This window comes from Ammospiza nelsoni, chromosome W (assembly GCF_027579445.1).
Source record: "Ammospiza nelsoni isolate bAmmNel1 chromosome W, bAmmNel1.pri, whole genome shotgun sequence".
Classification (NCBI taxonomy): domain Eukaryota; kingdom Metazoa; phylum Chordata; class Aves; order Passeriformes; family Passerellidae; genus Ammospiza; species Ammospiza nelsoni.
Genome location: NC_080668.1, coordinates 15,659,185 through 15,675,479, shown reverse-complemented (window position 1 = coordinate 15,675,479; position 16,295 = coordinate 15,659,185). Strand labels below are relative to the sequence as shown.

Below are 16,295 nucleotides of genomic sequence, written 5' to 3'. Positions count from 1 at the left end.
TTCAGCCATCGCTCTAACTGATGCACCTCTGAACAAGATGATTACAGAGGGATGAAGAGTGGAGTAGGAGCAAATGTTATTTTTTAAATTTTTTTATTACTTTTAATATTTACTTGAATTATCTGTATCTATTTTTTGTTCTTGTCTAAAGAACTATGGCTTTTTCCAGCGGTTATTATAATAACATGTATATTTGTAAATGTGAAAGTGATAAAACTGCTTTTTATGATAATGTGATGATTCATCTTCATTTCATTACTTGTTCAAAAAGAAGCCCTGAAAATACATTTTACACATCTGTTGTTCCAAACTTTTGGTTTTGGCAGATGGTGGATTTCTGTAGATCTGTCTTGGTTTGAAAAGACAGATGTCTACTAAGGAAGGCAGGAGCCTCTCTTGAAATGGAAAATGCAAACCCTCTCCCTCTCTATTATTACAATTTTGAAATTAATGACCTCTCAGGCAAAGATATGAGAGTAGGAATAACAGTTCTTTATTAGGAAAAATAAAAATAAAAAAAGGAGAAATACAAAAACCACTGACAGAGTCAGAATATGACTTGACACCCAATGGGTCAGCGTGTTGTTAGCAGTCTGATTGAATGGTGGCTGCAATCCTCCTGCAGTGACAGGGGTGATTCTGTTGGAGCAGGTATCCTGTAGAAGGGTGCAGTTTTCTCTGAGGGTCCAGTCGGGCCTGGTATACCTCTGGGAATCCAGTGGGAAAAGGCTGCCTGTTGTGTTCTCAGATTGTATTTTGGAAGGAATGCTTGGCTCCTCCCCCTGGGCGAAGCATCTCACAATGGGATGATGTGATTTTATCAGTCATGCAGTGAGACTCAATGCCCCATTAACAGAGGATATTTCCTGGAGAGAGGATTGGCTGTGGAAGAGATAAAGAAAATGCCCAATTAACAGACAATAACTGCCCCACTTCTAAAAGATGGCAATAGAATACACACCCCCAGCCGCATCTTGCATTTGCAACCTAAGACAAGATCAAAATACTCTTTTCAAGAATTTGACAAAGATGGTTTTAAGCAATTAATTGGTGGACATTTCATGTATTAATTTAAAGTATTATGAGTATTCACCTTGCAATTCGGTAAGGCAGCTCAAATACAGCTGTTATTAATGTGGTGAAAACATATTTTAGGTTTTAATGGTGCAACTCAAAGCTAACTGAATTCTATTACTCCTGTGTCTGGGTTAAGTTTCATTTTTTTTGTAGGAGGGTAAGGTTGCTGAAAGGCTGAGAACTTGCAAAAGGGCAATACCTGAGTTAATACAAACTATTGTTTGGTGGACTCAGTGTTAAAGACAAAAAGACACACTGTTTGGTTCTGAAGATATACTGAATTGACAGACGTGCACGTCATCTTCTCTCCTTGGCTAAACCCTAGAGCAACGGTAAAGTAGGTGCAGGAGGGGAAGTGTCTATCCTTACCTGAACTTTGAAGAGTAGAAATTGAGACAAATGCAAGACTGCCATTTTGCAGTGTCTGTTCAAAGTGTGTTTGCAGCTTGAACCTGTGAGAATTGTGATGTGCTACACCTCAGTAAAAGGAAGTTACAGGTGCAGTGTCTGAAGCAATACATCACAATGGGTTTTCTTGAGTTACCTTGTAATGATGGTAAATATATCAGTGACTGAGTTGCTCTGAGTGTATATGACTTAATTTTTGAGCTTTTTTTTTGTCAGATTGGAAATGGCAATATAACAGCTGAAACTTAACACAGAAACAAGCAACAAACCCAAACCTCTCATTTTATGTTAGTTCAATTTTTCATGCTCACTTCATATAAATTATACATGCTACTTTTCCCAGGGTCACCCGCAGGGCGCAGCGCCTTTCACAGTTCCAGCCAATCAGAGGACGCGCTAACCAATTTCCAGCCAACCAGAGCTTTCCTCGGCGATGACTCACCGGTTGCCAGGCGGACCCGCAGAGCCCGGCGGCCCCGGAGCGGAATTTGGGGCTCGGGCCGGGGGGAAGGATCCGCCCCGGGGGGTCCCCGAGCCCCCTGCCCAGCCCTGGGGCCGATCGGGGGCTCCCCCACCCAGCAGCCGGTGCTGCGGGGCAGAGCGGTGGGAAAGGGGGGTCCGGGCTGGGAGCGGCGGAAATGCGGGAGGAAGAGGAGGGAGAGGCGGAGCAGGAGCAGGAGCGGGAGAATCGCGGCGCTCGCAGCGCCCGCACGCCGAGCCTGCAGCACCCCCTGCCCCGGGAGCATCGCCCCCCAGCCCCGAGCCGCAGGGGAGGGCGGAGGCCGAGCTCGCCCCGGCTCCAGCCAGGGGTCTCCAGGAGGGTTTTTTTGGAGAGTGTTCGGAGCCGGCAGATCCCGGACTCGAGCCCCGGATATCTCCGGGCTCCCTAAGAGGAGCTTTTTCGGGGGGAGAGGAGCCGCGATCGCCCCTCGGGAGGGTGCAGGGGGGTCCACGTGGGGATGGCCCGGTACCGATGGGGCGGGACATTGGTTTTGGGGATCCCCGTGAGAGCCGGGGCTGTGGAACGGGGGACCCCCGGGGCGGGGAGAGGGGAAGGGGCGATACCGGAGCTGGGGCACCCCCGGCAGCCCGGAGATGAGGCGGGGACGGGACCCCCTGACCCTGACAGGGGCGTGTCCTGGGGTGACTTCATGATGCTCGTACCCCCATCGGTCCGTTTAGCCCAGAAATGAGTTCTGCACCTTTCAGGCCGGTTCTGAGAGCGAAGGGGAGGAGGAAGAGCAGCAGTTCGTTTTCAGAAACTGCACTCACTCCTCCACATTCCGGCTCCTGGACTGTTGTGATGCCTTAAGGAGCTTGAACGCAGCCCAGACAGAATTAAAAGGAATAATTTTGATTTTTATTGAAGTGCTTTCAAATGCCACACCCTGGCAGTACCGGAGTCACAGTTGTGGCTCTGCCCAGATGGCTCCAAGATGGGAGCAAAAGAGAGTCACGAGATCTCACATTTTTATAAGTTTTAGTCCATTTGCATATAGGAGTTAACAGCCCAATTAATAACTTCAAATTATGAAGTTTCATCCTCCTTGCTTGCTTGCCTGCTCTCCTCTTTTCATGTTGTTTGTGCTTTGGGCCTGAAGTTTGAAGAGATTGTCCTTGAGTCTCCAGCTAGAACAGGATTGTTTGTCTTTACCACCCTGAGAAAAGATCCCAGTAACACTTAATATAAAGCTAAGAGCTGCACACCAAAACACAACAAAAAAACTTAAAACCCTAAGGTATCAGTTGTCTGCTGACAGACAGACGGCAGGACAGAGCTCTCCTTTGCTTTTAGTTAGTTTTTAGCTCGCTGAGGCAGAGAAGTTCCCTGGACTGTGTTTTTTCTTTTTCTTTGGAGCTGTTTAAACCTGCTCTGGACTGAACACCCAGAACACCACTGGCACCTCGCACCTGTGGCCGGGCCTGGGCCGCGAGGCATTTCCAGCACTGGAGGGACTGATAAGAGACTGATAAGACACTGAGTGAGCTGAGCTACTGCCCACGGAGGGACTTTCTGAGTTTGTCATCTCTTTTGGAGTGGCAAGAGGTTTTATTGTTTAATATTGTTCATTTTTTGTGCTGGTGAATGCTTTGCCAGGTTTTTTCCCCTTTTCTCCAAGGAAATCTTTTCCTGATCTGGTTGGGGGAGGGGCTGCTTGAATTTGCTTTTTAGAGCAAACCCCTTTGGAGGTTTTTTTTCCAAATTTGCCCTAATCCAGGACAGGGTGGTGGGAAGAGGGGGGAGCCCAAAGTGGCTGGACTGGGGTGAGGCTGGAGTGGGGGACCCTGAAATCCCCCAGTATCCCTAAGCAGGACCCTGGAGAGGGGAGATCCCCAGGACCCATGGGATCCCCAGCAGCCCTGAGACGGGGGACTACCAGAAGCCCAGAGGGATGAGACTGGAAATGGGACACTCCTGGTGGCTTTTTTTGATTCACTTTCGATTTTTGGAGGTTTTTATGGGCACCAGATGACTTCTAGAGATGGATTTGGGTGGGAGGAATTCCCAATCCAAGGCATTCACACCTTGCTTTTTCCCAAACCAGGATTTCCCATTCCCAAACCTTGGCTGAATGGAGGAGGAGGCTACAAGGAAGAGGCCCCAGGACACCCAGGCAGGTGAGGAGGAAGTCAGTGCCCCTTTCCCCTATGTGCTGCTCCATCTCCCAGCCCAGCACGGCCCCTGGCTGCAGGACAATCCTGCTGCCAACACCGTCCTGACGGGGATGCACTGGGGGCATCTCCTTCTCCTTCCCTGTGGCACGGAGGCAAATCCCATCCTCTCCTTGTCCTTCCTCCCCCAGAGAAGGAGCTGAGAATGGAGAGCAGGGAGGGCAAATCCCTGTGGCAGAACCTCGTGGAAGAGGCTGTTTTGAGCAGCTCCATGTCACAGGAATCCAACAGTGAGGAAAATTCCCAGAGATCCCGCAGGAGGAGGGGCTGCAAAGCCAGCCCAGGGTGCTCTGAGGAGGAAAGACCCAGCCTGAGCCAGGAAGGTGGGCAGAGCTTCAGCCAGAGCTCAGAGCTGGTGGTCCAGGAGCAGCTTCACAATGGAGAGAAGCCCCACAAGTGCTTGGAGTGTGGGAAGAGCTTCAGGCAGAGCAGCAGCCTGATCAGCCACCAGATGACCCACACCGGGGAAGGGCCCTATGAGTGTGGGGAGTGTGGGAAGGGCTTCAGCTGCAGCTCCGCCCTTGAAACCCACCAACGCATCCACACCGGGGAGAGGCCCCACGAGTGTTCCCAGTGTCAGAAGAGGTTTCAGACCAGCTCCCATCTCCTCCAGCACCAGCAGATTCACACCGAGGAGAGGCCCTTCCGCTGCGCTGAGTGTGGGATGGGCTTCAAGCGCAACTCCACCCTCGTCAGCCACCGGCGCATCCACACTGGGGAGAGGCCCTAGGAGTGTCCCCAGTGTGGGAAGGGCTTCACCTGCAGGTCTCACTTGACCAGACACCAACGGAGCCACCGGTATGGGAAGCCATGCAAATGCCCCAACTTCAGGAAGAGCTTCATGCACTGCTCCAGCTTTATCCCCCATGGGGGAACCCATGTTGGGAAGAGCCCTGGTGATCCATTTTTCCTGTGATCCATGCAAAGAAGACACCTGTAACTTTTCCTGCCCCTGCCAGTAAGATGATGTGGAATTGAAAAACATGAGGGTCTGGCCATGGCCATGTGATTACATTCCCTCCCACCTCAGGTCATTGCCAGGGGCAAGAAAGGGACTGTCTTTCCCCGAGGAGAAGGGTGTCCTTTCCAGGCAGGGGGAAATATGTGGCCAGGAAGAGCCTGCTGTTTATGTTCTAGTTTTCCTTGTAAGCAGTTTTTCTTATCCCTTCTGTTATCAATATTGTTTCTGTTCTGTTTTTTCCTTATCTTGTTGCTGTCCCCAGTAAATTGGTTCTTATCCCAGCCTGGGATCTTTGCCTTTTGTGCTTTCCATGGGAGGTGGGAGGGCAGCGAGGGCAGCGCGGTTTTAGCAGGTAGCAGGAAATTGGGGAATCCCATTCCTGAACACCGGCCCGTGGAAACCGAGCATCCCCGCTGGTCCCAGCCCTGGTGGCCATGGCAACAGCCTTGGGAGTGGGTCCCTGGCTGGGGCTGTGGGAACCTCTTCCCTCTGGTGCCCAGGGACAGGAGTGGAGGGAACGGCTGCAGCTGAGTTGGGGCAGGCTCAGGTTGGATGTCAGGAAAAAGTTTTTGCCCAGAGGCTGCTGGGGCCCTGCCCAGGCTCCCCAGGGAAGGGTCTCAGCTCCAGGGCTCTCTGAGCTCCAGCAGCGTTTGGACAGCACTGCCAGGCCCAGGCTGGCATTGTTGGGGTGTCCTGTGCAGGGCCAGCAGTTGGACTGGAGGATCCTGATGGGTCCCTCCCAGCTCAGCCAATTCTGTGGTTCTGGGATCCCATGAGTCTGGGGATGGAGGCTGCCAATGGTTGCCATGGCAATGGGCTCTGGCTGCAGGCCTGGGCTGGTGTCCATGGCAACCATCCCTGGCATGGGGTCTCCATGGAGCTGCCAAGGGACTGAGCATAGCAACAGGGGCCTGGTGATGGTTGCCATGGAAACTGACCATAGCAACAGGGGCCTGGTGATGGTTGCCGTGGAAACTGACCATAGCAACAGGGGCTGGTGATCCACCATCTTATCTGCTGCTAATTGGCCTCCTTGTTGACAAGTCTTAGCAGCAAGGTTAAGTGCCAGTTGTAAAAGCAATGTAGCCTCTTGCCCGGGGGGTCAGAGCTCAGGCAGACTGTGCTGGAGCCTGCACGGTCTCTTTGCTATATATTTTCTGGGAGCTAATAAAACATCAGGGCAATCACTCCTGCCTGGAGTCTGCCAGACACCACGGGGTCTGTGGAGCTGCAGCAAATGGAACATCATCTCCCAAGTGCAGAGCACTCAAAGAGTCTGCAAAGGAAAAGGCATCTTCTCCTACACCAAAGTTTTAAAAACTCCCTGCAATGCAATTCAAAAATCCCTGAACTAACAGCTAACCTTGAACACAGGGCAGCTGATGCCTCAGTGCCCGGCACAGCCCTTGGAAAAGGGATGGGAGCACACCTTGACTGAACCCACAGGTTCCATGTGAACCAAATACTGGGACTTTTCCTGGCTGCAGGGCTCCTTGCAGAGCTCTTGGGAACATATCCTAGAAAGTCATCCAGGTGGATGCCAGGCAGTACATCAGGAATGCAGCTGCTGGGCTTCCACAACACCTGCCTTTGACCAACCTGGCAGGGGTTCAATTTACATATATGACAGGAAAAGGGAAAGGGAAAGGGAAAGGAAGGAAACTTAGGGCTGGAACTAAGCAGTAGCAGGGGTAGCGGAACACACTGACTGGAAATGTTTCATTAAGCCAAAAAAGAAAAAGAAAGCATCACCCCAAAAATCCCAACAACTGTACAGGAGAAGAGCAGAGCATTAAGTGATAGTATGGCACTATTTGTGCAGCCTGTGGCAGCCTGTTTCCCTATTTAAGAGAGGGAAGGGCTTTCCCTGCTTGGTTTTGCTTTGTTTGGGTTTTCTAGGTAATTGTTTCATTTCCTGCCACCTTAATCATGATTAAAATCAACATATGGCACAACTCTAAAAAAAGTTAAACCCATCCCATTATTTTCCAGTTTAGGCTGTAGCTAATTTTAAAAAAACCTTCAAGTTTCTGTAGTAGAAGTTCCTCTTGTGTTTGCATTTAGCTCTGCTCTACTTTACTTTTCAGACTTCTAATTTCTATCAGATACTTTTCTTTTTCCAGCACTTCTCAGATAGCATTTCACCGGAAGTGTAAACTTTGGATCGTTACTCTTCTGGGAATGTGCCCGTTTAAATAAAGAAGAGGAAAATGTTCTCTCGCTGAGCCTCTAGGCCTTCATGCCAATGTTTGCAGCACAGCCTAAAGTGACCAAACCCAAAAATACGCCTTGCTTCCTGGCTGGTCAACAAAGCATCAAATACTTTCTTGATCCTTTCCCTGCTATTTAAGCCCGGAATGTTCATTCACACACCAGGCCAAAGAATTTGCTTTTTAAGAGATTTACCAGGAAGCCAGGTAGGAGGGTCAAAGCCCTAAGGTGCTCACACATGAGTGAGCAGGACTTTGGAGCCATAGGTGCATAAATGAACAGGAGCAGGTTTCTCCCAGCTTGCTCTCACTGCCTCAAGTTGCCACAAATTATCACATGAGCCTGGTCCAGGGCTAGGACCAGCAAAACAAATGAAGACAAACTAAAGCATCCACGTATTCCTTGACTGCTGGGATTAACACTTCCCTGGCATCCAGGCTTCCAGTACACACTGTGCAGCTGCATTCCAGCAGAGTTAGAAGCAGCACTTGTTTTAACGATAAAAATCACTGGACCTTTCTTTCCTGAAACAGAGAAAAACATTTTAAATGGGATGGGAACGTAAGTAAAGATAAATAGTTGCAGGAAAGCTCCTTCCGTCAACAGGGTTCTGAAGTACTATGAATACATTGGTGGCTGTCACTCATGGCAGTGACACATTTTAAATCTACCAGAATAGCTCTATTCACAAGTGTTACCAGAGCAATGCCCACTTGCACTTAAATATTTAGTAAGCAAGCATTAAGACTTCATGTTTTTATACTTAACTCCCTATTTTTAATGGGACTGCATACCCAGAACTTAATGAAAATATCTAAATATAATGTCAGTGCGATTCAAAAATATGCACTGCATCTTTTGACATTTCAATTAAAAATAAATAAGATCCATTTATATGGTGATACTGTGATAAGATTGCATCAGTCAAGTTTCATTCCTACTCAAAGTGACAGATTTTTCAAAGTCAGAGCCAGGAAATTCAGTCCTCCAGCAACTCCAACCAGGAAAATATAACTGAGGGTGAATTAAGTACTTCACAACAAGTAGGGTATCATGTTTCAAGGATAAATGTATTTCACAGAATCCTATAATTATTAAGGTGGGAAAAGACCTCCAAGGCCCTCCTTTTGTCATTAATGAATTTATTAAGCCACTTTTTATTATTGTTCACAGGGAAGGCCAGACTGAGTTGCAGCTGAGCTTTCACCTTTCTAATTTTCTCTCTGCATGACCTAATGACATCCTTGTACTTTTCCAGAGTTGACTGCCTCTTCACCAAAAAGCTCCCTATCCAGCCAGGCCAGTCTTCTTCCCCATCTTCACACTGTTATTCTCCTGTGGCTAGTCTATTAAAACTAATAACTGCACTCAATGTTTGTATTTGCCATTCAGCCCATGCCACATGAGTGTTGTAATTAGTTTTTCCTGACACCTAATCTATAGCTTGTCAAGATCCAGGCTCTTATTTGGTGGTAGAGACTTCTAGAATCCTCCACATTTAGAGAGCCAAAAGAAAACGCATGGGGTATGGTTTTGCACTGTTCAGAAAACCTGTTTCCCATTGAACTTTTTCAGTTTCTTGGGCTAGTCTAAGAGAGGAACTGAAACAAGTTAATAGTAGCAAGCAGATATAAATAAAAAGATCACCCAAAACTGTCACTGGCAGCCAAGAGGCCAGGACTCTGAAATGTCTAGTGGGAATGTTTCCTAACCCACCAGAAGCTTGCACGGTTCAAAGCTTGCTCTTTGCACTGCCAAATGACCAGGGACTTCCTCCTCCCATGTCATCTGCCAGTTCATGACAGGCCAAAAACTCAGAAGAAATTCCTTAGCTCTGCAGCTCTTTCTAGAAAGCTCAAAATGCCAGGCTACTTACCCCCGACTCCTCTGAGATCTGCTGTCTCTGTGCATGCTGACACTGAATTTACTATGCAAACACTGAAAGCAAGATTGTCAGTCAAGCCACGTGAAATCTGACATCTTACACCATCCCAAGGATGTGTTCAGCTTGAATTCTGACAGCATCCTTGTTTACCCTTTTCCTTCTGGCTATAAAGAGGACAGCCAGCAAAGAAAGCTACCCTCAAGGAAAGATACCCTCCACCTCTTCCAAAGATCTTTGGAAGGTCTCCCAGCAAGGTGAGAGAACACAGGGAACCTCCCAGGCACAGACAGACTGCTGCTAAGTGCAGGGGAAAGGTCTCACCCTCTTTGAGCCCAGCAGGCAATCTGGGACTCTGGGCAGAGGCAAGAGGAGACAGCAGCCTGTCCCACACCATCCATCTGCCCAGCCCTATGGATCTTGGGGGGTTCTAGGCAATTAGCACAGGTTCTATTGCTAATGGACAGTCAAGCATGTGCCAAACCCCATCCAGATCCAGCTCATTACAGGGAGGACCTGAGACTGGCAATAAAACTCTCCAGGAATGGAGAGGCAGGAGTTCCAGACTCTAATTAAAAACCTCTTGGAGGTTCCTGAAACCAACCCTTTCTCACCAGGCAGCTCACTATGGCTGTGCCCTGACAGGGCCTGCAGGTTGTTTTGGACATGAGAGGAGTCAGAAAACAGATTAATGCAGCTTAACTAGGAAATGGGTAATGCATCCTCCATGTCTCATAGGCTGGCCATGAAGACAAGCAATTGTCTTTTTTCTTAATTTATAAGGCATGGGAGTTAACCTTGAGGTACTTCAGTTCAAAATGTGGTTCTTTTTTCCTGATGATGATGAAACAGAACACAGCAATTCAAACTCACATCCCAAAAATGTGAACAGCAGCCAGCCATACCAAGTGCTCAGGGCACCTGCTGCCAATGATCTACCCTCTCCCTTGAACAAATAATGTCAGAAGATGAACACCTTCTTTAAGTAATTCCCTTTCCTCATCCCCTGACTGCTCATCTCGGTTTGTCTGTGCTCATATCACCACACACACACCTTCAACTATTCAAAATCTCTTTAATTCATAACAAGAATTAACACAATTACACTAAATACCATCGTGCAGTAACTTTTTTAACACATCAAAAACAGTATTTTCATTTTTGGCAGGAAAAAACTGTAGACAACTCATATCAGCAGCCAGATTAAAACAAACCGGTCTTTCTGAACAGAAGGTGCTTTTTCTAGAGAGTTGGGGTCATTCATTATCTCCAGATTTAATGAACTGCAGATTCTTCAGCTTTCGGGCAATACAATTTGACAGTTTGTAGAGGAAGATTGATTTTATTTATACACCTCTATAAATAAAGGCTCCATACTGTGGCATCAGCCAGTCAGATGCATGACATAACTTCAGCATCTCTTGAAGAGAAACAGCCTGGATTTTGAGCAAGAGACTATAGTGTGGATCATTTTCTAACTCCGGTGAAAAATGCATTTTCCCTCATCTAACAGTGGTGAAGAGGTCTGCACCTGTGAGGTAGCCCTGCCAGCACTGCCCTGTCAGGCTAGAAATGCCAAACATCTCACAACACAGAGATGCAAAGATACAGAGTGGAAAGAAATTAAAGAGAAGTGCTTTGCAAAAGTGGGACTTTGCCCTTAGTAATTAAAGGTAGCATGGATTTCACCCCAGCTCTCGCAGCTTTCCATCTACAGGGAGAAATAAGGAAAGGGAGAACAATACACAATACAATGTACTGTGTGAATTATACAATACACCTTCATAAGAATCTAAAAGTATGCGCAGAAGGAAGCTTTGAGAAATGGATAGTTTTAGCAAGGCCATACCACATAAACAAAAGATATCCAGAAGAACACAGCAATCTTATCATGCATTCTGAAAGGTGAAGCTTTTAAGTTGTTACAAGTAAACAATCTTTTACTCAAACTACAAGAATTTCTAACTATTCCCCACTTTGAGCACAATTACAAACAAACCCACCTAGTGCCAAAGGATAAGCATCACATGGTCCCGTGCAACACACAAATCCAAAACATAGGAACAGGCGTTGAATTCAGAATTTTTGTAAGCCTCACACAGCAAACAGTGTCTGTACCATCAGTTTCTGTGGCTTCACAGTGAATTATCCAAGACAATTCTTATGCTCCCATGGGAGGAAAAATAGAGAAAAAATATGCATTTCTCTTGCTGTTCCATAATGTACCTTCTCCATGCACTGTCATGAATGTCAGCCCCTCTTTTCCTTCCTTGTTCATCAGCTGAACCATATCTTAGTATGACAGGAGGGAACAGAGTATGTCTGTCATCCTTCCATTCCAAGTATGGTCTCTAATTGCTTCTGAGGTTTTAATTTTGAGATTTTTATTCTCAATTTACAAATGTTCCATTATGAGGGGGGGTGGCTACTTTTAAATAAACTGTAAAAATATGACTGTGGAGTAGCTGTGGAGAACTGGTTTTTGGAAGAGGAATCCTGTTGCTAGTCAGTCTGTGCACTGATAACTGTCCAACTCTCCAGGGGAACACACTAATGTTTCCTTAAATACATTCTTTACCACCTTTTGTTCTATATTTCATCAAATTATAAATGTTTTAGAACAGTCCAGCAGGAATAGTTACAGACACACTAAACTCTGTAAAAACGGTTTTCTCATTTTAACTCATGGAGTATGTTACTTATTGACTGTGCATCGAAGGGGGAGCAACAGAGCACGCTAAAAAGGAAAATAAAAGGGAAATAAGAATGTTCGCACCAGTAGAGAGCAAGTCAGTAATTGAATCTTGCCACATTACAAAAGAAAACTTTAAGAAGGGAACTGCATATAGTTAAAAAAAAAAGTTCCTTTGTATTCTTTAGCTTTACTCAACTCCCATGCCCCAAAATCTCAAACAGCCAATGCATTGCAGATTTCACAAATTAGCAATATATGTGAGGAGAACATAAAGGCTGAAGCAATGCTGTCACTCAAGGTGAGGAAAGAAAATGCAATTCATTCTGGCAACAGCTGCTGCTATATTAGAATGGAAAGCTGCAGAGTCACCTGCTCTGAGATGACCCCACAACCAGAATCCAACCCTGCACCACCACAAACCTCGCTCTCCTGCCCTCCCCAAACCCAATCATTTTACATGGGCATCCAATTTTTATCAAGAGATCTAAGGCATGTAGAAATAGAAGATTTGGAAGTTTGCTTTTTTTCCAATAGTGTGTAGTAGTCTCTTAGTGAGCGTTTAGATTTGTCATAATTGCTGCATATACAGAATCCAAAAGAATTCTTCTGCAGAGTACTGGATAGATTTTCAATTCATTTCTGCTGCAGCAAAACATCAGAATCCACACATAGAAAAAGTGCATTTCATGTTCAGGTTTACAGAAAGCACCCATCAAGAACAGAGTTGAAAACAATGCTTGGAGACCATCTTTGAATGCCTTCAGCAGCAGGTCAGCTGCCAGCCCAGGAGACAAGACCCGTAGAACCTCTTCTTCCAGAAGCGGGATCTTATCCTTGCCGGCCAGGTGGGTGTGGCAGTGCTGCAGCATGTTGTCCTGGACGAGGTTCCACATCCACACCTTCTGCTGCCGGCACCGCTCGGCCAGCAGCTCGCCGCTGCTGAGCAGGAGGTCGCGGAACTCGGCCGTCTTATCCCACATCTCCGAGACGCCCTCGCTGGTTTTGGCGGAGATGCGCATGACCCGGGGGGTTCAGGGAATGGCCAAAGCCAAGTTCCCTGCTGGCCTCGAGGTGGCCAGGACTGCATCATCAGGCAGATGGCAGATTGCATGGAAATCAAGAAATGTGTGAGGGAAGCTTCCTTCAATACCTGCTTCATGAAGCTCTAAGCATATCTGTGCCTTCCTTCCAGTCCCCCAAAAATCTAGGATTCTACTGACTAGAAGTAGACCTTGAGATCCATACTATTTGGGTATTTGTCCAGCTGCTTGTTATGAGAATCATTTTTATTCAGTCCTTCAGCTAAGAGGCACATTATTGCTGTTTTACTTAAATGTAAAGTGCATACTCTGGTAGCTATTCTTTCACACTTAAAATATGCAGAAACGAGGTACTTTATTTTTTTTTTTTAAATCTTTGCTTTCCAGACCAGGAATTAATTTTGCCAATAATATTTCAGTAATCCAGCACAATCTCAAATTGAACAGCCTGGGTTGTTTTGGTTTTTTTTTTTAAAGCTTCACCCCTTTTCCACACTTAGAAAAGAAAGGCTAATCCTCAGGCTGCCCAGCTGATTTAAACTCAGTTTAATGGGTCAATTTCAACACCAAGGTAGAACAAATCTCCTTTACAGATTTCTTCTGCTTTCTTAATTTTTAACTATTATTATTTCTTCAGTCATCTCACAACCCTGTTTCTGACTGTCTTCTTGTTAAAGCACACAGATTTATTTCATGTTAATGAATGTAAACACAGAATTCATTGGCTGAACTGCTCCCAGTGCCTTGCACTGTCTTGCAAAGACTTTTTCACAGCACCATCACATGGGCCGTGAAAGTGACAGACTATTAAATAGCAGGAGTTTTGTTCTGAACTGCTGAATGCACAATTTAATCTCACTGCTGTTATTCGGGTCCAGAAGATGATGATACACAGAGAACTGAACATTTCAGAGCTGAGAAAATATGCAATTTTGTGTGCCTATCAGCATGGGATGAAACCACAGCAGAAAGAGACAAGAAGTTCCATTTTGAAATAGCCTCATGAGGTCTTTCTGTTTAACCAGGTCTTTATTCACCAGAGTTAGTCTGGATCACTATAATCTCTTCATTAACAAGGTTTCTAAGGCTCTCTGTTTCAAGTGCTGTACTTAGACCTAGGTAGCACATCTCCACTACTATTTTAATAGCAGCAGAAACAACAAAAAAACCATTCTACTTCTGCTTAATTCATCCTTCAGTTTATGCCCCTTTGTGTTCTCTGAAATGGAATACTTTTGTCAGTGACCTTGGTGAACAAGCATGAAAAAGTGCACATTTCATAAATGCTGAAGAGAACCGATTGTTCAGTTCTCTATGATAACCTTGTGGACCGGAATAATAGGAGTGAGATTAAAGTGTGCACTCAGCAGTTCAGAACAAAACTGCTGCTCTTTTATACAGCCCACCAGCTGTACTGCCAATCTGATATGGCCACAAACAGGCATGAATGTGCCGCAGAGTCATCTCCCTGCAAGAACTGTTTTCAAGACTTTGCACACTGGTGAGGTCTGGTGTCGCAGACATTTCTCCACAGAAATCTTTCCTTTTGGATTTCTGTGTCTTCGGGAGCCAGAGGCCCCCGAAGACAAGGTAAACAATTGTTATCAGCTGCTGTGGAATGCAATAGGATTCACCTTGATTGGCTCATTTTCTATGTTTATAATTAAGAGCCAATCATCAGTTCAAGCCAGGGGACTGAGTCCTTGGCCACAACTTTGTTGTGGGTTCTTTTCTATCTCTTCTTAGCTTAGCTAGCAGCTCTGCAAACCTCTCTCTATATTCTATTTAGTATAACTATAATGTATTATATAATATCTTAATAAATCAAGCCTTCTGATCAAGATACAAGATTCACCGTCTCTCTCTCACCAGCTGCGACCCACACAGGACGCGGTAATATCTGGTGACCCCTCGTGTAAGAGCAAAAATTAATCTGATAAGACCAGAGGAGCAAAATTGCTGCACTGGGTAAAAATCCTGTATGTGTGGCATTTGATGGTTGCTTTGAAGTGACCTCAGAAAGTGGATTCAAGCCAGGAGCTGAAGAACCGAAGATCCTTATTTGGACAGAGTTCACAGCCAAGGCTGACCACAAAGAGAATCTTTCTTCTGGAAAACGATCAGGAAAGATGATGGAAAAGAGCAGCAGACCTGTGGAGCTGGCCAGAGCAAGCTGGACTCTTTCAAAAGGTACTGTTCACTTTTCTATCCCTGATGAACCAGCCCTTCGTAGCTTGTGGCTGTTTGTATGGCAGACCCATGCCTTGCCAGAAGAGATTCAATTCTCCCCTTCAGAGGAGAAAATAATAGCCCTCTGGAAACATTGGTGCAGGGAAGACGGTTTCTTTTTGTCAAAAACAGATATCTATGAATTCTTTCGATGGGCAAAGCTTTTTGGGTTCTTTGCTGATGTCTTATATGCTTTAGATGCTTTTGTCTGGGAGTGCATGGACTCGATTATCCAGCGCATCTTCAGTAAGGGACGCGTGTTGCCTTCTATCTACCCAGCATTTATAAACCTTTTCCCTGTCCTGAAACGCAGAGCAGCTTGTTTTCAGTGGATCTCTAATTGTTATGGCCAAGCTCCGTTTCCACCACCTTTGGCAGAAGACGCGGTGGGGGAGGACATTTTTCTTCCCAGCCCCCCCTGCTTCACGGCGGGGGGGGGGCGAAACTTCGCGGCGCGAAGAAGTTTTTTTTACTCTTGCTCCGGAGCATGCTCAGATGGAGTGTTCTCCTTCCCCCCCTTCTCTCTCTCTGGGGGGATGGGAGCGGCCGCTCAAGCCAGCGCCGGCCTCTCAGACTCCGCCTTCAGAAACGGGGGTGGCACCGGTCTCCGAGGTTTCCTCCACGGCCCTGCTAGAGCCGTCACTCCAGGAGATCCCGTCTCCGCCTCTCCAGGAGGTCCCGCCCGCGGTTGCACCGGCCTCCCTGCCCCCGCCAGAGCCTGTGTCGGAGAAGGCCGAAGAGACAGCACTTCCGTCGATTGACCTGTTGCTAAGCAACGGCGACGCTCCGCTGTCTCTCCCAGCTCCGCTGCTGCCGGTTTGCACTGCGACGGCGACTGCGACTGCGCCTCCGCAGAGGACCCCAGAGTCAGCAGCAGAAAACGGAGTTGAGCCCACGGGACCCTCGAAGCAGCCCGCGGCTGATCCCACGCTCAGCGCGGTTCCCCCCCCGGTTCCGGCTCCCTCCCCGATGCTTCCACCGGACGTCTCAGCAGTCGCTCCGGCGGGGGGTCTCTCCTTCAGTGGGGCCGGGGCTGCCCCCCAGCTCACTGTTGTGGCAGTCCGGCTGCCGGCTTTCAAGCTCGGCGGTTTGGGGGGTGTCCCATGGAGGCTGCCATCT

At 47.0% G+C, this 16,295-nt stretch overlaps 1 protein-coding gene across 1 annotated transcript; it reads right to left on the bottom strand.

The window, feature by feature from the left end:
* Positions 1-4,782: 4,782 nt before the first annotated feature.
* LOC132086141 (methylmalonic aciduria type A protein, mitochondrial-like) lies at positions 4,783-12,935 on the bottom strand (the record flags this gene model as incomplete). Its single annotated transcript, XM_059491607.1, has 2 exons — positions 4,783-4,871; positions 12,653-12,935. Coding segments are annotated over 2 exons (372 nt in total), but the record flags the coding sequence as incomplete, so codon positions are not given.
* Between the last annotated feature and the right edge of the window lie 3,360 nt (positions 12,936-16,295).